This window comes from Melospiza georgiana, chromosome 12 (assembly GCF_028018845.1).
Source record: "Melospiza georgiana isolate bMelGeo1 chromosome 12, bMelGeo1.pri, whole genome shotgun sequence".
NCBI classification, from domain to species: domain Eukaryota; kingdom Metazoa; phylum Chordata; class Aves; order Passeriformes; family Passerellidae; genus Melospiza; species Melospiza georgiana.
In genome coordinates this window covers 17,094,074-17,116,681 of record NC_080441.1, presented here as the reverse complement: position 1 = coordinate 17,116,681, position 22,608 = coordinate 17,094,074, and the positions used below count along the sequence as shown (strand labels likewise).

The 22,608-nt window shown below is 42.1% G+C and overlaps 1 protein-coding gene across 1 annotated transcript in view; it reads left to right on the top strand.

The window, feature by feature from the left end:
• The window catches only part of ATP7A (ATPase copper transporting alpha), a 31,327-nt gene that overhangs the window by 877 nt on the left and 7,842 nt on the right, over positions 1 to 22,608 (top strand). Inside the window, exons 2-17 of the mRNA XM_058032595.1 lie at positions 5,404 to 5,571; positions 7,992 to 8,481; positions 9,763 to 10,494; positions 11,034 to 11,240; positions 12,170 to 12,333; positions 12,947 to 13,108; positions 13,733 to 13,809; positions 13,978 to 14,203; positions 15,159 to 15,392; positions 15,762 to 15,853; positions 16,349 to 16,476; positions 16,707 to 16,861; positions 17,155 to 17,289; positions 19,126 to 19,320; positions 20,655 to 20,837; positions 21,762 to 21,975. Coding sequence (XP_057888578.1) covers positions 5,464 to 5,571; positions 7,992 to 8,481; positions 9,763 to 10,494; positions 11,034 to 11,240; positions 12,170 to 12,333; positions 12,947 to 13,108; positions 13,733 to 13,809; positions 13,978 to 14,203; positions 15,159 to 15,392; positions 15,762 to 15,853; positions 16,349 to 16,476; positions 16,707 to 16,861; positions 17,155 to 17,289; positions 19,126 to 19,320; positions 20,655 to 20,837; positions 21,762 to 21,975 — 3,502 coding nt within the window. The 5' untranslated portion in view covers positions 5,404 to 5,463. The remainder of the gene's footprint in view (positions 1 to 5,403; positions 5,572 to 7,991; positions 8,482 to 9,762; positions 10,495 to 11,033; positions 11,241 to 12,169; positions 12,334 to 12,946; positions 13,109 to 13,732; positions 13,810 to 13,977; positions 14,204 to 15,158; positions 15,393 to 15,761; positions 15,854 to 16,348; positions 16,477 to 16,706; positions 16,862 to 17,154; positions 17,290 to 19,125; positions 19,321 to 20,654; positions 20,838 to 21,761; positions 21,976 to 22,608) is intronic.

The window sequence follows — 22,608 nt, the reverse complement described above, 5'->3', positions numbered from 1 at the left end:
TGCACAAGCATCTTTTTCTTATTAAAAGCATAGTGTGGTTATTCTAGAAAAGGGCAAGTAGTTGTTGATGCTGGTTTGGGGTGAAATCTCACAAAAATGAGCAAGAACAACACACCTTAACTGTTTCTACCCTTTGTTCATGTTCTGAAAATTGTATGTAAGTAGTGTAGTGTTAAAATCTTAAAATCTCTTGCACAGTCAGCAAAGGTTGAGTTTCTGTACTTAAACACTTGTTGAATTGTGTGGATGTAAATAGGCAAAGATTTGGTGTTGTGGGACTTTGTGTGTATGACAATGCCCTGTGTGAGCAGAGTTTGACTAGAATTTAATAATCATTATGTATTTTCTTAGTCGAGAAAAGACCTGAAGCTTTTTTCCCTCCCAGGTGGCAAAGCAGGGAAGCAAAAGCTAACATTATATGTAGTTTGCTGTCTTAATCTTCTCAGTTTTACTGTGTAATGCATTCCACGTTGTTCTGCCGAGTACTTTGAGACTGAGCCTTAGACTGAGGAGCCCCCATTGACCTTGCTATGCTTACATAACAAGGGGTTGTAAATTATATTCTACTCATAATATTTCCTTTGATTCTTCAGGGGTTGTAAATTATATTCTACTCATAATATTTCCTATGATTCTTCCATGGGAACATTCATGTTCTCCAAAAACCTGACTTCAGGAGGAAAGCCAAGAACGAGTTAAAGGATTTGCTAAGAATTTGTCTCAAATATTGTAAAACTCATTAGAAATGAAGCAGAATGTTTGCAATGTGTGCTTTTTTTTTTTTCCTCACGCAGCTGGTATAGAAATGAATTCCCTGAGAGCAATTTCCATGCTCCGCTGACCAAGCAAGGCTTGTTAAAGTCTTGAGCAACGTGAATTACAGCCTGTTGCAAGTGTCACGTAGCTGTGCCATTTATTGCAGATGCACAGTTTCTCTCTCAGTGATTAAGCCTCACCAACCCATGGGCCTATCATCCATATCTCCTACCCAGTCACCTTTCCAGTGGCTCTGTTTGCCCATGTACCCTATAAAATCTCCTTCTTCCCTGTTGGACCCATCTCCTGCAGCACCTTTCAAGCCCAAGGGTGAGATGATGCAGCTTTTTCCCTCTCCTGCCCTTTGCTCTTTTCCTTAGGGACAGGCACCTTTTTTTCCATTTAATGTAAAAGGTAATTTAGCTTTCTGCTGCCATAAATAGAGAAGCTAAGTAGCACTTGGCCATTTAAAAATTTAATAAAATCCAAAGGCTGTAATTAAACCTGTGAAATTCTGTTGCTGGCGTTTGTGTGGTATTTGCCAAGCTGTGACCTCTTTTGACTTCAGCAGCTGTAAATTCAGGGTGATCACAAACTGGTGAGAACTGGAGCTGTGCAGGTAACCAGAAGCATCTGTCTGCCCTGGCTGCACCCCTGCTAATCCCAAAACTGGCACAAAGTGTATCTGTGGGGCACACAGCTCTGCTGCTCTGGGTGTGCTCAGATATTAGAAGCACCAAAGTGCCTTTTTAGGGTTAAATGGGATTCTTGAGTTTTTACTGGTCTTGTCACTTCCTCTTTGCATTGTTCATTTTTTTTCTTTTTTTGGTAGTGTGGGTTTATGAATTACTTAACTTTAACCTCATCAAGCCTTATTTCTTCAGATATTCTACTGACAGTGGCTGGTGTCACACCAAAAAACTATTTAGAGAGATGAATGAGTGTCTCAGTCACCTTGTGCTTGATCACTATTGAATTTTCCTGTCCATAGGGAGAAATTTCTGTTGGAAGTAGAAATCCCCTCTTTCTATTGCTTCATTTACTTCATAGAAGCACTAACTGACTTTCTTCCAGAAAATGGAACTAAACTCAGAGCTGGTAACTCCTAAAGGGAACTGCCATTTCTTTGTGTTGTCAATTCCTGAAATTCTTTACTAATTTATGGTAAAGGTGTTTTATAGATGGAGCAATTGGTTAAGAATAAAAGCATTATTTTTTTCTCTAAAATCTGTGTAATACACAACTTAGCATCTCAGGTCTTTTCAGCACCTCAGTTTCAAGTCTTTTTCTATAAGAAAATAAATTATAATTAAAAGGATGTGTCCATGCTAACTTGCACAAGTTGGATGTGGACTATATGGAATGCTGCAGGTATTTTGACTTCTATTTTCTTGGGAAAATGTTAATCCAAATGAGGAGAACTGAGATTAAATTGTTAATATTTGTCTACCTTTAGTGTGCATCCAGTCCTAATTCATTGGTGTAACAGGTATTTTCAGTCTGCTTAGTCATGGACTTCAGGAAGAAATATAACAAATATTTCATTCAAGTTTCAGCCAAATTCTTTGAACCTTGAAGCACTTGTAAGGGAGGCAGAACACCAGAAATGAAATGAATATGACAAGGTAGAACACAGCCTGAGATGGAATTTAGCTTTAACTGCTTCTCCTGGGAATTTTGCAGGAGGAGGAAAAAAGGATTTGTCTATTTAGAGTCACTGTGTATAACTCTGCATTTCATTCTGAGAACAAGATCTCTTTGAAGCTTCAGGAGCACTGGAAACCCAGACAGTTTGGCTTTTGGAAATTTCAGCAAGGCTGCACAGGAAACAGAGTTTGAGAAACAGCTCATTAACAGTTCAGTGTTAATAATAATGTTGGAGAGTGTTAATAATAATGTTAGATTTGGATATGTTCTCTAAAAGATAAGACAACCTGTTTTTAAAATTAATATAAAAACTGTTAACAACCTGCAACAAAGCAAATAAAAAATCCACATTGGTTGTTTAAAATTAGTAAAGAAAACTGTTAGCAACCTGCAACAAAGCAAATAAAAATCCACATTAGTTGTTTAAACTTAGTGTCAAAATTGTTAGCAACCTGCAACAAGGCAAATAAAAATCCTCACTGGTGGTTTGAAATGAATATAAAAACTGTTAGCAACCTGCAACAAGGCAAATAAAAATCCTCACTGGTTGTCTTCCCCACCAGCGGGGATCTGTGGGTGATGCTCCTGTCAGAGAGATCTGGCTCATCCTTAATGGAAGGTCAGAGGACAAAATGAAGAGCCAGTTTGGTCCAACAGATAAATTCTAGTGAGGGAAGCTCTGGTTTCAGTCTTGGTACTTCAGGGCCTTGAGGGGTAAAAAAGGAAAAATAAATTTTAGGGATTTTTTTCTTATGCCTGTATGGTTTTTGTTTTAATTTCAGCCTCTTCCAGGAAAGGATTTTCTATGCTGTGTTTATGAATAAACACCAGAAGGGCAAGGAAACAGACTGAGAAAATGGAGGAAACACTTTGTCCATACAAACTGTAATAATAATAATAGATGTGAAAAGAAGTTTAATGTTATTTTTACATATTTAAGCAGTTTGAATGGTTGGTGGGTGTTTGGTGGCAGTGCTGCTGGTTACTGTAATCAGTGTTTATTCAGTGTACTGGGAGTGTGATTGCTGTTTGTTTAACAGAGAACCTTTAACATTGTATCCTGGGTTTGTAAAAATGGGTATTATTGTACTTGCAGCTTGAGTCCCTTAAACCAAAGCCCAGGAGGGCAGGCAGGAGCTCAGCAGGTTTTCTCTGTCACAGCTGTACCCCAGCTCTCCTCCAAGGCAGCATCTTGCCAACCTTTGGTTATTTCAGACATCAGCTCACAGCCAAAGTGTGCCCTTACTTTATTTTTGTTTTCCATGTACAGTATCAGTGCAGTTCATGTTGGTCATGTACCTGAAATGCTTTTAAATTCAATGAAATTTTTAATTTAATCTCCAAACCTTACTGGAGGACAGATTGCTCTGTCTGGGCTGATTTTATTTAGTCCCACATGCCTGGTTGTGCTCTCAAAGCTCCCTGCACGTTTCAAATGCTTTTTGTGACATGATTGGTGTTTCAGGCTGGTGGGAATGTTGGTGTGTCCCTGCCTGTGGGGTTACAGAGCTGTCCTTGTTTGTGGGTGTGCACTGGGCATTCCTTGGGCACAGAGCATCACATTTCCATGGCATGGCAGGACAGCAAGACTTTCTTTAGGTAACTCAGTGGTTTTTCAGTATTTTGTACCTCTGAGTGTGCAGATCAGCCTGAGAAAGAGCTGCTGTATGAGATTTGCTTAAAACAAACTTTCATGTTGGTTGATAATTCTTGTGACAGTTCTGCATTTCTGTCATGTGTAGCAATTCACACACAAATATTGAGTGTTTCCAGCAACTCAGCTCTTAAGAGCAGGGGAGAGTTGAGATCTGTAATAACTCCTAAGGAAGAGTTGTCTCATTTCTCTTCTTAGCAAGGATGAGATGTATTTAATCTCAGCATTCCCAGTTTTATACTGTCAGTGCTTGTTAATTAAGTTCAACATTTCATTTTGTGCATCAGGGAGGTAAACTGGTTTCAATGATGAAACTTCCTTGTGTTCTTACATGGTTTGTGGCACGTCTCAAAGTGAAAGCAGAGCCCTCCAGGCCTTCTGTAACAGAGAACAGCCTGGAAATGTCACCATAGAGCAGGAAAAATTTATTTTACCTAACATCAATGTAATTGAGTTTTCCAAGATAAGTCCTCAGGGTAAGAAAACAAGTTAGGCTTGTGCTTCACTTCAGCTCCTCAGTTACTCATCAGATTTTACTGCTGCTTCCATTGCTGCCAAACATTAACTGTGATCATTTCCCTGGTCATTGACCTCTCTGGCAATAAAACCTTGCATTACATTTTTCAGCATATTAACAAAATAATCTGGAGGTTTTCTTCTTGTCCCCTCTTTCCCCCTCAGTCACTTAACAGTTTGTGCACTGGGCAAAAGAAGTCCTTTCCATTAGCTGTTATTTCTATAAATTTCATTTAGGTTCAAAAATTTCTTTTTCCTTGGCTGGTTTTTATGAGCAAAAATAGTAATTAAACTCTTCAGAGGAGTAGAAATGGGACCTTTCTGAATGAGGTGTGGCAAAAACCTTGATTTGCTGCCTGGGCTAACTCAGCATCACTTGTTTTTGCAAGCAGAGGGCAATGTATGAGAGAGAGATGTGGAAAAGCAGAGTTACCAGCTGTGTCTGATGTGCCATCCTCTTGTTTCAGGATTCCAAGAGCTGCTGTCCCTCTCTCTCTCCTGCTTCCCCTATAATTTAATATCTCACACCAGTGAGCCACAGCTTGCTGCATGTAATTAAATGATCTCCTGTGTATCCCAAAATTAATAATAGGTGCCTGAACTCTTTCCTGTTTGGAGAATTCATGGGAATAAACACTTGGAGTTTTCCATTCTGTTGATACCTGCTCAGGTTTTGACATCTACCAGAGTCACATGTGGTGAAGGAGTTCCTCTGTTAACCCCTTGAGTCCCAGAATGGTTTGGATTGGAAGGGACCTGGAAGCTCCTCTCACTCCAACCCTGCCATGGGGATTCCTTCCACTACATCTGTTTTATTTCAAATTCTGTAGGAACTGATGTCCTGATGGGTTTTAGCCACCAGCAATGAGCAGAGCTGAGTAGAATCCACCATGGAGGCAAAGTCTGTGGCCATCGGCGTGGAGGGGATGACCTGCAGTTCCTGTGTCCAGAGCATTGAGCAGCACCTTGGCAAGATGAATGGCATCCACAACATCAAAGTAAGTCTAACACTGCTTCTGGCAAAGGTTTGGGTGAGAAACCATGAGAAATTGTGCTCTGAGAGAGGAAAATAATGTAAGGAGGGTTTATTCTGTATGTTTCTTGGCAGGCTGATGGTGGAGGTGCATTGGTGTATTTCTGGTAAATAAGAGAAAAACAGGTGCTGGCTTCACTGCAGAGGGAGTTAAGTTGTTATTGCTCTTAATTGATTATCTGCTTTACCATTAACTCAATATTGTGAAGTAATGGGGGAAAAAAAGGCAAGAACAGGATTTGTCCTAATTCAGGCTTTCTTTGCCTGACTTAGTTTTAACTTTTTCCTTAGCTCAGAGGAGATAGACAACAATGTTGCTTTATTCTGACATGGGCTAAATATTGGACTGTAAAATATTCCAGGGTGAACTGATCATCCTTGCAGAATACATAATTTTACAGTAGTAGTAATTGAAAAGTAGTAATGGAAGTAATTGAAAAGCTGGCAGACTTCTATGAATTTTGTAACCCAGCCTGTGGTAGAAAGAACAGTTCTAATCACAGAAAATTGAGAAGTTTATTTATTTAGTGTCTGTGTTCTGAAAGCATCCTCCTACATTCTGTGCTTGTTGACTTTACTCCAAAGAAAATAATATCCTCCTGGTTTTATCAGCAGTTAACATCTGTTTTATGGGGCTGTCTTGGGTGAACACTTCCCAGAATGTGAGTACAGTTTAATTTGGGGTGTGTGTGATCATTGTCTGGAGCTGGTTTTGCAGGACCTATTGCAGTGCACTTCCCCTGCAGAGCAGGTCCTACCCAGCTCAGAGCAGTTCCCTGTGGCCTGAAATAGGTGTTTGTGTACAGAAATTTTGGTGAAAAGCAGCAAAATTTACAAGACAGCTCATTTTTCATCTCCCTTCAGCTGTAGAGGAGCTTTAATGTGAGCTTGTGCTGTGCCAGCTCTGAACAGCCCCCTGTGCATGGCCAGATAAATCACTGGGTGTCTGCAAGCATGAGCCCAGATAAAGGCTGAAAGCAGCCTGTAAAATAATACCCCTAAAAATCTGATTTCAGAATCTTCTCTTTCTCCTTATTCTAGCAAAAGATGTCATTTTGTAAGCCTTGTGGTTTCTGAGAATACACAGGTGATTTTGGATAGGGAGATTTATACAAAGTGTATAAAGTGTATATGCAGCCCCAGTGTCCTTACAAAAGGAATGAAGTAGGTTTTTAAAAGGATTGTATTAAAGCCTTTGTGTTTAGGTTTTTAGGGAAATACCTTATCCCAAAGCTAAATGCTATTTCAAAAGATGCATTGCAAAACCTTAGTCTGAGTAGAGCAGGATTCTTAAGAAACTTTGAAGTCCTATTTAATAATTATCCTTCTTACAGCATCAGAGCTTCAGTCTAGGCAGATCAGTTGATTCAGAAAATTCTCTGGGAATAATAAAACAGGGATTTGTGTAGTGATTATGAATGAGGTCAGCAAGGGACATGAATGTTAGATGATTAATATAGACCAACAGCTGCTTTTAGGTTATTCTGCAATGAAACCCATAAATGTCCATGTTGCTAATTCTGCTAAGGCTCATAATTGGGACAGAAACGAGGAAAGGTGGTTCTTAAAATGGTTTAACTGATATAATTTAATCATGGCTCTGGTTTTTAGGTTGTACCTTTGCCCAGAGGAAAGATAGAATTGAATTGGTAATGTGGGCCTCTGGCAGGCATTGCTTTTTCCTTTTGGAAACTGCAGTTATTGTGTTTGATGCATCATCTGTTGGGAGCAAATTCAATTGAGGCTATGTGAACCATCAGATGGGAAAGGTTATTACCAATGAGGATGTCTGTGCATCACCAAAATGTACAGAGAGAGGAAAAACATCTTTAATGTTTGTCACATATCAAGTGTCTAAAGTGAGTTCTGGTGAAGTCTAATGTAGGTTTTTGGTCACAGCAAGTTACCAGCCTGTGCCTCCATTGCCTGGAAATGCTGGGTTCCTTTCACTGCTGCTGAAAGCTGTGGGTTTTTTCAGAGTGTTTTCTGCCATCCTTGTAGCCTGGGGCAGTCACTCCTAACTGCATTAGAATTACTGCTAACCAATTCCAGTTTCTTCTGTGGACTGTTTTGCTCCAGGGGTTCAATTGGGTTAATCATCCTAATTGAAGTGAATTTGGCGCTGGCAGTTTCATGAGGTGGTTGGTGCTGTCTGGGTGTTGCAGTGGAGGTGGCCAGGCAGACTCTGGGGCTGGGATCTGCTCTCTGCAGCCCTGTGGGTGCCCAGGAGAGCAGCAGTCACTCAGTGTGCCTTTGCTCTCTGAGTGAGTAGTGAAAGTTGTTCTGGAGGAGTATTGCTAATCTTGGCAAGCCAGAGCAGTTTGCAGTGTGGGGCAGTCTCTCCCAGCTCTGGTGCGGTTTCCTCACTTTGTTTGTCCCCTCCAGGTCTCTCTGGAGGACAAGAGCGCTGTCATCATCTACGACTCCAAGCTGCAAACCCCAGTGAGTCTGCAGGAAGCCATCTGTGACATGGGGTTTGATGCAACCCTGGCTGATTCAAGCCCACAACCTGTTCTGCCTGACACAATTTTCCTCATCCTGCCTGCCCAGTCAGCCCTGACACCCAGGCAGATCTGTGCCACGCTGCTGAGCCACAAAGGCATCCTGGATGTGAAACTGTCCTCTGATCAAAGAACTGCCGTGGTGGCTTTCATCCCTTCCATCACCAATGGCAGGCACATTACCCAGATGGTCCCAGGAGCAGATTTGAGCATCTCTGTGCCAGAGGTGACACCTGGAACGTGGGAGGATTCCAGCTGGTCCCAGGCCAGCAGCGCTGTGCTGCGCCTGAAGGTCGATGGCATGACCTGTCACTCCTGCACCAGCACCATCGAGGGGAAGCTTGGCAAACTGCAGGGAGTTCAGAGGATCAGAGGTAAAACCTTTGTGTGTTTTCATGGAAATTGAAGCTGGCAAGCTGCAAGGAATTCAACAGATTAGAGGTACAACTTTAGTGAGTTTTATGTAAATTGAGGTTGGCCATGCTGTTTGCCCTCTGATGGCGCTGCAGGTTTTAGATGAGATAGCTGAGTGTGACAGTGACTCTTTGTGGGCCTGGGTATTTAATTATGTTTTTAATGTGGACTTAGTGTGATGGTGTTCACAGGGGTCTTAGGATGAGGGGAGAGATGAGGATCTGACTCCATGTTTCAGAAGGCTGATTTATTATTTTATGATGTATATTATATTAAAACCATACTAAAATAATAGAAGAAAAGATTTAATCAGAAAGCTAGCTAGGAATAGAATAGAAAAAATGAATAACATAAGCTTGTGTCTTGGACAGAGTCCAAGCCAGCTGACTGTGATTAGTTATTAATTAAAAACAACTCTATGAGATAATCACAGATGCACCTGTTGCATCCCACAGCAGCAGATAACCACTGTTTACATATTGTTCTTGAAGCCTCTTGGCTTCTCAAGAGAAAAAATCCTAAATAAAGGGTTTTTCATAAAACATGTCTGTGACATAACCTTAGTGAGTTTTATGTAAATTGAGGTTGGCCATGCTGTTTGCCCTCTGATAGCATTGCAGGTTTTAGGTGAGATAGCTGAGTGTGACAGTGACTCTTTGTGGGACTGGGTATTTAATTATGTTTTTAATGTGGACTAGAAATGAAGGAAGGAACCCACATTGGGGGAAGGATCTGCCTGTTACATGGGTGATGGTGTTCCGTGGTTGTTTTGCATTTGGTAGGCAGCCTGGAGTAGTCATGTTCCATAATTTTATTACCAGTTATAGAAATCTCTAACAACAGATGCCTTTTTAAAATTGTAATTAGTAATAGTTCATATTTTCTGTCCAATTAAAAACCTAAAAGGCAAGACCAGCTTACTGATATAGTTACCTTTGGGATAAGTGTATTGCCATAGACCCCAAAACAAGGATAAATTCAGTAAGAAGTAGTGATGCCATTTGTGAAAATCCTAGGGAAAGAGGAAAAATTTGAGGAGCAATTGAAAATTGTTGTAGTACTAGACAAAAACTGGTTAAAGAACTAAGTTGTTTGACCAATGAAATCAATGAAATCTCCTTTCTGTTGCAGTTACATTTGTGACCATTTAAAGTGTTGCTGGAAAGCTTTCACAAGATCCTGTGATGTGGTTGTTATGCTTAGGGCAGTGACACACACTTATTTTATTGATTAATTTCCAGTGTCCCTGGACAATAAGGAAGCTGTTGTTGTCTACCAGCCTCCTCTAATCACAGCAGAAGAAATAAAACAGCAAATTGAAGCAGCAGGTTTCACAGCAGCCTTCAAAAAGCAGCCTAGACCCCTGAAGCTCAGTGGGATCGACCTGGAGAGGCTGAGGAATGCTCAGCCCAGGAGCTCTGAGGCATCACAGAGAGAAAACTCCAGTGGGACTGGCAGCAAGACAGTTGTGTTCAGAGTGGAGGGGATGCACTGCAATTCCTGTGTCCTCAACATCCAGAGCACTGTGTCAGCTCTGCCGGCCGTGACGAGCGTCGTGGTTTCTTTAGAGAACAAATCTGCTGCTATAAACTACAACCCAAGCTTGATTAGCATAGAGAAGCTGAGGAAAGCTGTGGAGAATGTGTCTCCTGAGAGGTTCAGAGTCAGCCTTCCTGAGGAGCAGGAGAACCTGGCACTTTTCCCCACGCTGGCATCTCCCCTGAAATCCCACCCTGCTGCCAAGGGTCCCAGCCAGCCCCTCACTCAAGTTGTTGTGATCAATATTGAGGGCATGACTTGTGGCTCCTGTGTGCAGTCCATTGAGGGAGTGCTGTCCCAGAAGGCAGGTGTGAAATCTGTTCATGTCTCTCTCCCAAATGGAACTGGGACTATAGAATATGACCCACTGCAAACAAGCCCAGAAGACTTGAGGTTCTCAATAGAGGATATGGGATTTGATGCATCTTTTCCAGGTAATGACATGTGAAACTTTTACATTTACAAGGATTGTGCAGTTATGTTGAGGATTTGGTACTACCCAAGGTGAAATTTGAGATCATTAAAGATAACGTGCACATCCTTTAACACATCAGATTGACTCAAATGATTGAGGTGTCTGGCAATATAGATATGTCAGATGAATGCTATTTTATGTCAACAGCTGCAGAAGTGGTTGGGTGCTCACATTTAATCCTTTTCACCCTGGCCCTGCACAAACAGCATCCCCTGAACTGCTGTAAGGAGCCTGTAGTTCCAGAGCCCCTCTCTAAGTTAAAAACATTGGGGTTGCTTATGAAACATGCACTTGCATACAAAATCAGCTTTGTGCTCCAGGTAAAGTCAGTGAAACTGTGTGTGAAACAAAGGTTGCAATGCTGAGGTTTCAGGAGAGGACAAAGGATGTGCAACAGAACAAAGACAATGAGGAAAGGCAAAAGGAAAATAGTAACAAACCAGTAAGTTAATCAGTGTTCCACCTTTGTCTTGTTTTCTTTTGCTGTCTCCTTTGCAGCAAAGGCAGAGCTCCCTGTGGCCAAAGCTCAGCCCTGCCCTGAAGCACAGCTGGACTCTCACAAGCCTGAGCCACCCTCCAAAGTGCCCCCAGCCCACCCTGGCAGGCAGGAGAGCAAGACCATCTCCAAGTGCTACGTGCAGGTGACAGGAATGACATGTGCCTCGTGCGTGGCCAACATCGAGAGGAATCTGAGAAGGGAGGATGGTGAGATGTCTGTCAGCATGGTCTGTTACATCTCCAGCAATTTGTTTGGAGAATCCTTCTGGCTTTTGCAGTGTTTTTAAGGGGTGGGTTGTCAGGACAGGTGTTCCTCCTCACTTCTGGCCCACAGGGTGGGAGCAGGGGCATCCTTGCTGCTTTATGGACGTGCTGCCCAGACTCTGCTGTTGCAGAAGCAGCAGCTCCAGAGAATATCGCGATCAAATAAGGGATCCTTTTGAAGGGAAAACATTTCTTTCCTGCTGGAGGGAGGTTCCCAGGTGTGCAGCTGAAAGGCAGAGGCAGATGTGAGCTGAAGGGACAGTGTGAGTGGATTAAAGGGACACAGGTTAATTTTAGCTCTGCAAGTCAGGGCATTGCTGTCTGTGATTATATTTGCAGGAACAAACGGCTGCATGACTGTGATGTAACAGAGTCATTAATGCAGACTGTGTTTAATTATCATAATGAAGATGGACAAGTTTCAAGTCCAGCCTGGATTTTAATGTTTTTCATTCTAGGAAATGGATGACTCTAAATCCTCTCAGTGCCCAGTAGGATTGCACTGTTAGATCTTCCCTTTCTCATGCAGGTTCTCCTTTAAAAAGGCTGCAGGAAGTGGTAAATGCAGATCAGAGAAATATGCAGCACTGTGGTTTTGAAGAGCTTCTTTCAAGGAAAAATAGATATTTTTTCATGTAGCATGGACAGAATGTTTGTAATGAGACTGTTAAAGGCATGCTGCTCATGTGGAGTGATGCTTTATCTGTCACACCTGCACTGAGGTGTTGGTGTAGCTTCCAAACACAAGGATATTTCTCTCTATAGACAAGGGAACATTCCCAATTTCAATAAACTGTGTCGTGCCCTCGTGTTACAATAAATGCAGGATGTTTCCTAAGCCTGATCTGCCACTCACACCCTCTGTTTCTCAGGAATCCACTCGATCCTTGTGGCCCTGATGGCAGGGAAGGCAGAGGTGAGGTACAACCCTGCAGTGATTCACCCTGCAGCCATTGCAGAGCTCATCCGGGAGCTGGGCTTCGGAGCCACCGTCATGGAGAACTGTGGGGAAGGAGATGGAGTTCTGGAGCTTGTTGTAAGCTGAGCAGTAAACCCAAACACCTCCAGCTTTTACTGCTTTTATCTGTTGGATCTGCCTGTGTTAGTGCCCACTGCCTAGAGTTTAATAGTGTAATAGAGATTAATTTATAAAAAGTTAAATATAATGGTACATCAGGTGTGTGTCACAGATTTTATCTGTCCTGCAAACTGTGCTGGCTTAAACTACTACACTGAAAATGCAGAGAAATATTCCTGTATTTTTCTGTTTGCTCTTCCTGTTGCTAAAATTTACTTTTTTTTTTTACTTTTTGTGGCTGAGTGTAGCTCAGTGTCCCCCAGCTCTGAGACTGGACATCCAACAGAGCTTTAGCAGGGCTTAATTACCTTGTCCCTGTGCTGTGCTTCCTCTAGAAGGGTTGGAGGGGGCCCTGAGCAACATGATCTTGTGGGGGGCATCCCTGCCATGGCAGGGGTTGGAACTGGATGGTCTTTAAGGTCCCTTGCAGCCCAAATTATTTTGTGATTCTACAGTGCTCAGATCAAAGCAATAAATTATGCAGCATAATCACAAGCACTTTTCCTACTTGCTAAGGTGCATTTGTCAGGTAACCTGTGCTTTGCCAACAGGAGGAACCTTTATTTTCCAGGTGAGAGGGATGACCTGTGCCTCCTGTGTGCACAAGATAGAATCCACCCTCATGAAGACCAATGGTGTCCTGTACTGCTCTGTGGCTCTTGCCACCAACAAAGCCCACATCAAGTATGACCCTGAGGCCATTGGTCCTCGAGATGTCATACAAGTGATAAAGGTGAGTTTCATGTGGGCACCAAGTCTCCTAAAATACCCAGGGTCCTTGGAGTTACACACCCCAGAAATAGAAGGAAAGGCTGCTGAAGCAAAAAAATAGATCTCTCTCCTTCCATATTCTTTCTTCTTATTAGCTGCAGAAACCTGCACTTTGTTTGTTCCCCCTTAAAAATGCTCTGTTACAGCTTTGCCTAATTTTTAAAAATAAATACTGTGAAAGCCAGGTCATGGAGATACCACCTATAGGGTTGTAGAAAAATCAAGAACATTTATTTAAAAATAAAATACAGTTGCAGGTGAGAGGTGAAATAAGTTTCTCAGCCTTCTCTTTCAGTTTCTCAATTTCTGTGCTTTAGGAACAACCATTTTGGAAAGCCCCAGTTTAGAATAGTATTTTGTTCCAGAAAGGTTAATTTCTAGATCAGATTGCTTTTCTTTCCTTGAAAAGTAACTAAACAATAATAACAGACAACATGAACTAAACAATAATATTTTATACCAGAAATATTAATAAAGTTAATCAAAGTTAAGACTGGCACCATCAGTAATTTGGCAATGACTGAGCACAAAGTGTATTTTAGAACTGACTGTTCTCCTTTTTATTTTTGTGCTTTTTTCCCCTTAGGATTTAGGTTTTACTACTTCCTTAGTCAAAAAGGATAGATCTGCCAGTCATCTGGATCACAAACAGGAAATCAGGCAGTAAGTATTCCTGAACATACAGATTCCATAAACATCTTTGATTCTTCTTTGTTGCTCAACCATCAATTTATGGTTTTTTTCTGTGACTGTGCAGACTTACCACTTAAAATATCCAGCACCTGACTGCAATACAAGTGGTTTTTTCCTTTTTCTTTTTTTAAATCTGAGGTGGAAAAGGTCTTTTGTGGTGAGCCTGGTTTTCTGCATCCCTGTGATGGGGCTGATGATTTACATGATGGTGATGGACAGCCAGCTCTCGCATGCTCACGCACACCACAACATGAGCAGTGAGGAGATGGAGACCCTCCACTCCTCCATGTTCCTGGAGTACCAGCTCCTGCCAGGATTGTCTGTCATGAATTTCCTGTCATTTTTACTCTGTGTCCCTGTACAGGTGAGTGGGGTTATGCCAGCTCGTGCTTTATTGGGCTTAAATGCTCAAATTGGAAGGTGTTGAAGAAATTAAGTTTGAAAAGTGAATGCAATTGTGCTGATGCAAAATGCTTTTGAGGTTCTTATGTGCTTTTGCTGTTGCCAAAATAATGCTGAGGTGCTGGGGACTCCAGGGGTGGGGCAGGCTGTGGGGAGCTGTTCTGTGCTGGTTCCTGGCTTCTTTTTTCTACCTGTGTCAAGGTTGGGATTGAAGGCACTGGAGATGGTATTTTATGTTCAGACTCAGGTGTTGATTATTTCTTACCCGTGTTACAGTCTCACAGCAGTGAGTTCTGCAGTTCTTCACTAACAAGGCACAAAAATGGCTAGCAAGCTTTCTCTACAAGGTCTTTTAAGTCTTAACTATCCAACTAAGAAGTGACACCTAAATTATTTTCACTTTTGACTCAATAACTAATCACCTGAAGTCTGTAATGTGGACTTTTCTGTCCAATTACAAAATACCACCCAAACCCATGGAGAGGACGGTGAAGGAGAACAACCTGCCACTGCCCTAAAACCTCCATCTTGCCCCATATATATTGCTATATTCTGAAACCTTAAACTCTGTGATATTACACACTTCAAATCAAACTACACACTCACAATTTCAGTGCTGTCAATCAATTTTGGAAGCCTTCTCCAAGGCCTCAGGTCAAACATAGAATTTTATTGTGGGTCTGTGCCCTTCAGCGTAGAAAGTTTCAAATTCTCAGCATGCAGAACTCCAGCAGCTGTGCACCTGAGGCAGCTCCTGAATCCCACTGGGAGGGCACTGGGAATACCTGAGGATGCTGTGGGAAGACCACAGCCCTGACTAGACCTGGGATTATGTTCAGGGAAAGTGGAAAATAGCACAAATAAGCTGGAAAAGCTGCTGCTGCTGTGTGCTGGAGCTGTGTGAAATGCCCTTGCAGGTGTTCGGGGGGTGGCACTTCTACATCCAGGCCTCCCGAGCACTGAGGCACAACACAGCCAACATGGACGTGCTCGTGGTGCTGGCAACATCCATTGCCTTCCTCTACTCCTTCATCATCCTCCTGGTGGCAATGGCTGAGAGGGCCAAAGTGAACCCTGTGACCTTCTTCGACACGCCCCCGATGCTGTTCGTGTTCATCTCGCTGGGCCGCTGGCTGGAGCACGTGGCCAAGGTGAGCAAACAGGAGCTGTTCCTTCTCTTCTTTTAGTGTAGTTTTAATACATGATTTTCTTTTAATATATGTCATAAAATAATAAATCAGCCTTCTGAAACATGGAGTCAAGGTTCTCATCTCTTCCCTCATCCTGAGACCCCTGCAAACACCACCACAGAAAACATCCCATGCAAAAGCTTTGCTGGGTTCTTTAACCTTCTGTGTCATAAAATCATCTTTAATAACTCAACTAATAAAAGTTTAAATATCAGACTGTTTGCAGAAAATGTTTTGTAAAAGGGTAAATTGCAACGTACACAGTTGTCATTTACCCAGATTTATTTTTTCAATAGTATAGTCAGAAAAATATGAAAATTATTATTCTAGGGTAAAACCTCAGAAGCACTGGCAAGACTAATTTCATTACAAGCTACTGAAGCTACTATTGTTACCTTGGGCCCTGATAACGTTCTTTTAAGGTATCTTGCTTTATCATTTGCTTTTTCTGTTGTGCCTTTTTTGTTGTTAATATGCTTAATTCACAGACAAATTTTATTTTTCTATAGAACTATGAAGCAAATAACTTCATATTATGCTGAATTCACAGAAAAAATTTACTATTCTATAAGAGCTGTGAAGCAAATAACTTCAGATTTGCTGGCAGATAAAAATATTAAAATGCAGAATTAACACTGCTCTGCTTTGCTTTATTGCTATTTTTTTCTGTGATAAGACAGAAAAATAGATAAAGTGGATTTTCTTAAATAGATAAATAGATAAAGTAGATTTTCTTAACTGGAAAGTAAATAAAATCATGATAAAATAGGGCATTTCAAAGAGCACTATGAATTTCTTGTGATAGTTTTTGTATGCACTAATGCCAGACAGTGGGGCTGTGCTCTGTGTGTAGTGCCAGCTCCTTTGCTTGGGTGACTCCAGTTTTATTCCCTTACAAAACCTTTGCACCATTCCAGTGAGGAGCAGGTGGATGTGGAGCTGGTTCAGCGAGGGGACATTGTCAAGGTGGTCCCAGGAGGCAAATTCCCAGTGGATGGCCGTGTCATTGAAGGACACTCCATGGTGGATGAGTCTCTCATCACAGGTCAGCATTTGCTTTTTCCAAGGGTTAAACTCTTTTCCTTTAAACAAATCTCCAGAGGGGAGGTTGAAGCTGATGTGTTTGGATTTGGCAGCTGTCCCAAGGTGCCTTTTTCAGCAGTGCTGTGTCTTGCTATTTTTTTGCTCTTCCTGTTGCTAGAATTTACTCTTTTTTTTTTTTTTTTTTTTTTACTTTTTGATTAGAATTTCTGATCAGAATTTCCCTTTGCTCAGGTGAGGCCATGCCTGTGACCAAGAAGCCTGGCAGCACAGTTATTGCAGGCTCCATCAATCAGAATGGGTCCCTTCTCATCTCTGCCACCCACGTGGGAGCTGACACCACCCTGTCCCAGATTGTTAAACTGGTGGAGGAGGCCCAGACCTCTAAGGTAGAGTATCACCCAATTTAACACTTGAGGTTTGCTGTCTCATGCAGGCACCAGCACACCAAATCACTGCAGGGGTGGCTGAGACTGCTTGGATTTGAGTTGAAGCTGCATAATGAAGTTTCTTGCTGAGTAAGGACTCTGATCCTGTCTGCTGAGCCAAGTCTCATCCTCTTATTAAGTAAATCTGTAATTACCAAGTGTGGCAAGCCAAGTGTGCTGCAAGCAGCAGCTGTGATTCTTCTGTGCCTTCAGACACAAACATGATGGTGCTGAGTGATGTTTCTCCTTGCCAGGCTCCCATCCAGCAATTTGCAGACAAACTTAGTGGCTACTTCGTTCCTTTTATTGTGGCTGTCTCTGTGGTTACCCTTTTTGCCTGGATTATAATTGGATTTGTGGATTTTGAAATAGTAGAAAAGTACTTTCTGGTAAGTAAATTTCTTTAAACACCTTCTGAAATATTTAATAAATAGCTTTACAATTCTATTAGACTGCAGTGGTTCCCTTTCTGGATTACCCTTGCAGGAAGTTGCTGACTGTTACAGCTCTTGTTATTGCATGTTTTACATTATATATTTTTTTAAATTGTATAATTCCTGCAGTTATACTAGAAGAGAATCCACAGTAATTAATCAACTCTTCTAAGTTAGGATTTTAAAAAAAGCTAATTAAAAGAAATATTAAACATCACAAATTTCCCACCATCCATCCCTCCTCTGTGGGAAAAAGAAGTCCCTCCTGTCACAAGCTCCAATTATATATGTAGCCCTGTGTAAGTTCATCTTGGCAATCAGTGGACTTCATCTTGGTTACAAATTCCAGAGGAGGGTCAGGATCCCAGCTTGGACTTAAGCATTGCTCAGGTCACTGGGTTTCTTGTTTCAAAACTAATTAGAATTTCTCCATTTCCAGGAAAGCCATCTTCATTTCTGCTTTTTCTGTACCTTAGTGTGTGTGTATATATATATATATATCTTTGATACAGTATCTTTTATTACAGTGCATGATTAAAGAGTTGTAGTATGTGGTGTCTTGTTTAGAGGAATGTCCTATAAATGAAACAGTTGAAGGTAATTCACAGAATCACCAGGTTGGAAGAGACCTTCAAGATCACTGAGTCCATCCCAGCCCCAACCCCTCACCCAACCCCTGGCACCCAGTGCCACATCCAGGCTTTGTTAAACACAACCAGGGATGGGGACTCCACCACCTCCACAGGCAGAACATTCCAGAAATTTATCACTTTCCTGTAAAAACCTTTTCCTGCTATCCAGCCTGTATTTCCCTTGGCACAGCTCGAGGCTGTGTGCTCTGGTTGTGTCAGTTCCTGCAGACAGAGCCCAGCCCCAGCTGAGCACAGGCACCTTTCAGGAGCTGTGCAGAGCCATGGGGGCACCCCTGAGTCTCCTTTTCTCCAGGCTGAGCACCCCCAGCTCCAGTGGGTGGATGCAGTATGTTGCAGTGTTGTGAGGGTCCCCAGGACGAGGTGAGAGATGAGAATTTGACTCCAAGTTCTCAGAAGGCTGATTTATTATTTTTTGATATGATATGATATGATATTATATGAAAATTATATGATATGATATTATATGAAATTATATTATATGAAAATTATATTATATTGTATTATATGAAAATTATATTATATGAAAATTATATTATATTATATGAAATTATATTATATGAAAATTATATGAAATTATATTATATGAAAATTATATGAAATTATATTATATTATATTAATATATTAAAACTATACTAAAGAAAGAGAGAGGGGACATCAGAAGGCTAGAAAGGAATGAATAATAAAAAACTGTGACTGACCAGAGAGTGCAACACAGCTGGACTGGGATTGGTCATTAATTAAAAACAATTTACATGGAACCAATCAAAGAGGCATCTGTTGGTAAGCAACCTCCAAAGCACATTCCAAGCAATCAGAAAATTATTGTTGACATCTCTTTTCTGAGGCTTCTCAGCAGAAAAATCCTGGTGAAGGGATTTTTCATAAAATATCATGGTGACATAGTATAGACCACAAGTTGGTTAATTAATCATTAATTTAATCATTCACCTTAGGTTTTGCATACTTTGCTGAGTGTTAATACTCGGCGGATACATGAGCAGATGTTTCCAGCCTCCAAGACAATGCGTAGCCAAATGAGTTGTTCTTGTTTCATTTCTTCCCTGACCCAAGACAATACATAGCCAAATGTGTTGTTCCTGTTGTTTGATTTCTTCCCTCTTTCCCCTCTGTGCCCAGGGCTACAACAAGAGCATTTCAGCAGCAGAGGTGATCATCCGCTTCGCCTTCCAGGCCTCCATCACGGTGCTGTGCATCGCCTGTCCCTGCTCGCTGGGCCTGGCCACCCCCACTGCCGTCATGGTGGGCACGGGTGTGGGTGCCCAGAACGGCATCCTCATCAAGGGAGGGGAGCCCCTGGAGATGGCACACAAGGTGGGTGCCCCAAGGCTGCCAGCCTGGGGGTTTTGCCAGCTCTTTGGAGGAGATGATGATGGAATGTCCGGTGTTGTATTGCAGTAAATTGTAGTGGTGTTCACAGGGGTTCCAGGATGAGGGAAGAGACGAGGATCTGACTCCATGTTTCAGAAGGCGGATTTATTATTTTATTATATAGATATTATATTAAAACTATACTAAAAGAATAGAGGAAAAGGATTTCATCAGAAGGCTTGCAAGGAAGGAATGGAATGATAACAAAATCCTGTGTCTGACCAGAGCGTCCTATACAGCTTGGACTGTGATTGGCCATTAATTAAAGATAACTACATGAGACCAATCACAGATGCACCTGTTGCATTCCACAGCAGCAGATAACCATTGTTTACATTTTGTTTCTGAGGCCTCTCAGCTTCTCAGGAGAAAAAATCGTAAGGAAAGGATTTTTCATAAAACATGTCTGTGACACTAAATAGTTTATTTAGTTGTTGTTTTGCACTGGGTTATTGGAGATTTGCACAGAGTAGTCTTTATATTGCACTGAATATAGTTTGCTATATCACGTGATGTCACTATAGGACACAAAACAACACAAGCACGCACCACTGCTCTCAAGGTGAAGAAAAAGGAAGTTTATTTTCTAACTCCAACACTTACAATTTTCCAAAAGTGACAGTGGATTGGAGGGTGACAGTGCCACCTCTCCAATGACACTGGACAAACCAACAGTCCATCAAATTTCTCCTCCTCCATAAAAGAATGCAAAACAATAAGTTATTTACACAAAGTGTATGAGAAAGTTTGCTACAAGAATGTAAACATCAGAAGGCTTAGAAAATCTTAAAAAATCAGGGTGACAATGTGGTTTGTTATTCCCCTCTCCTATCACATGGCTTCTCTCTCATGCACCCCTCTGCCCAATACCCCCTGGTGGTCTCTCCCCTGGTCAGTGCCTCCCCATTTGTTTGATTGGTTGTGATCCTCCTCTAACCCCCATTCCCCTCAGGTATAAAAGTCTCCTGCCCTGGGTCCACAGCCTCTTGCCCACCTTGGAAATAAATGTACCATGGAGGTTCCCATGTAGGGAAGAGCACTTCCAGTCTTTTGTTTGGTCTGTGTAGGATCTTGTGGGCTGGGGTCCATTGCTAGCTGGAGTTATACCCCAACAGCCCATCCCAGACATGATCTTACAGCCCTGGTGGGTCCCATCCAGCTCGAGGTGTTCCCTGTTAGGTCATGGCTCTGTGTTCAGAGTTAAAGTGGGTGCTTTGCCAAGGAACCTGCACCTCCATGCTCGGTTCATTGAGTGAAATCTTCCTGCTTTCCTGCAGGTGAAGGTGGTTGTGTTTGACAAAACAGGAACCATCACCCACGGCACTCCAGAGGTGATGCAGGTGAAGTTCCTGGTGGAGGGGAACCTCCTCCCTCGGCACAAAATGCTGGCGATCGTGGGGACAGCAGAGAGCAGCAGCGAGCACCCCCTGGGAGCTGCCATCACCAAGTACTGCAAGAAGGTACTAGAGGGGCTCCCACACAGAGCCTGCTCTCCCTGGGCAAGAACCTCTGGCAGGACTTCCTCAATGCCACAAGGCTGTTTGTGCAGGTTAAGCAGTTGCTGTGTCTCAATCTCTGCTGGTCACAGTGACCCCAAGATGTGTTAGAAAGTCTCTTTTTCCAGCCTGGCAGTCAAAGATGGAATCAGGATTCTTCTGTTCTCATTCTCAAGGTTGTTTGTTTATTGTTTCTTATCTATTACATTCTTTCTCTGGCCTGCTGAGGTCTGTCCAGCAGGTCAGACAGAGACACACTGACTGCCTTGGGGCAGTGTTATCTTTTTATACCAAAAACTACACCTACATTATTTACCACAACTTCCCAATACCCATCACCTATGTTAGACAGTGAGCTTCTATCTTAAACCAATCCAAAAGTGCCACCATCACCTAGAACATGGAGGCCAAGAAGAAGAAAGAAGGAGGACAGGATACACCCAAATTCCTCCATCTTGAGACCCTGAGCCCCCATTCTAAAAACCCCAAAAATCAAATTTTCACCCCGTGACAAGCTATTATTCTCCTTAAACTCTCTTGACTTGTAATTCTTCATATAAATGTGGTAATTTGCTCCATGGGTCAAAATCAAAGGCACAGGTGTCTTGGGCTCTGTGCCAAGGTCTCTGAGCCCCCTGGCAGGGGCTTGAGCCATCCAGGACAGCCAGAGGAATGTCCTGGGTTCCAACAGCTGTGTTTAATTGGGAAAGCTGAAAATTGTGGAGCCACATAAATCACACTGTATTAGAGGCACCATTCAGACCTAGATTTTGATGATTCTTTCCCTCCTTATCTCTGTTCTACTGCACTTTAATTTTGTGGGCTTTATAATTGCATTGTGCTTTTATGTATTTAAAAACTTCATCAGTTTCCATCCTCTTTTCCTAGGAGCTGAACTCAGAAACCCTTGGGACATGTACAGATTTTCAGGTAGTTCCTGGCTGTGGCATTAGTTGCAAAGTCACCAATATTGAAGCATTACTCTACAGGAAAAACAGAATGGTTGAAGAAAACAATGTTAAAAATGTGACACTTGTGAAAATTGAGGAGAATGCAGACGAATCAGTGCAGACTCCTTTGATCATTGATGCTGAACTGCCAAGTAAGTTAATTCTGGGTTTGAGAATAAAATGGGCAGGTTTTGTTTCTGTGTCTTTGGGATCCTTAGGAATGAGGTCATTTATTTCCACCTTGCAGAACTGGGTTGACATCAAGGCACACATTAAATTGTTGCTCATTAGTTTATTTTGTGCTCATACATCATTCAGAACATTTAAGTTAAATGCAATTTCAAGTTGCATATTGAATATGGAACTGGAAAATCAGACAGGAGTTGTCTGTCAGCTCTCTCTGGCTTTACTTTGCTTCATCCCAGGTTACCATTTGCTAGCCAAAATTATGTGTATTTGCATAACTGGTTAGTTTTCACTAAAGAACAACTCACTGTTAGGCCTTCCAACTCCACTGGGCTGTTCTAAGAAATCAGAAGCACTGAGAAGGTTACTTGGTCCTTTAATGTCCTTTTTCCTGTGGTTTTTGGCCCTCTAACATGGGCTGGCTCCCCAGTACTGAAGAAATGTTGGTGTCTCTCTTGTAGAGGTCACACGAAAAGATGGCAGGACAGGAAGTTTTGAGGAGCTCTTTATTTCTGTTTGGATTCCCTGCAGTGCTGTGCCAGTGCACACTGGGAGAGCCTGGCTGGGATGAGCTGCAGGGAAGCTCCCTGGTTTAGTTT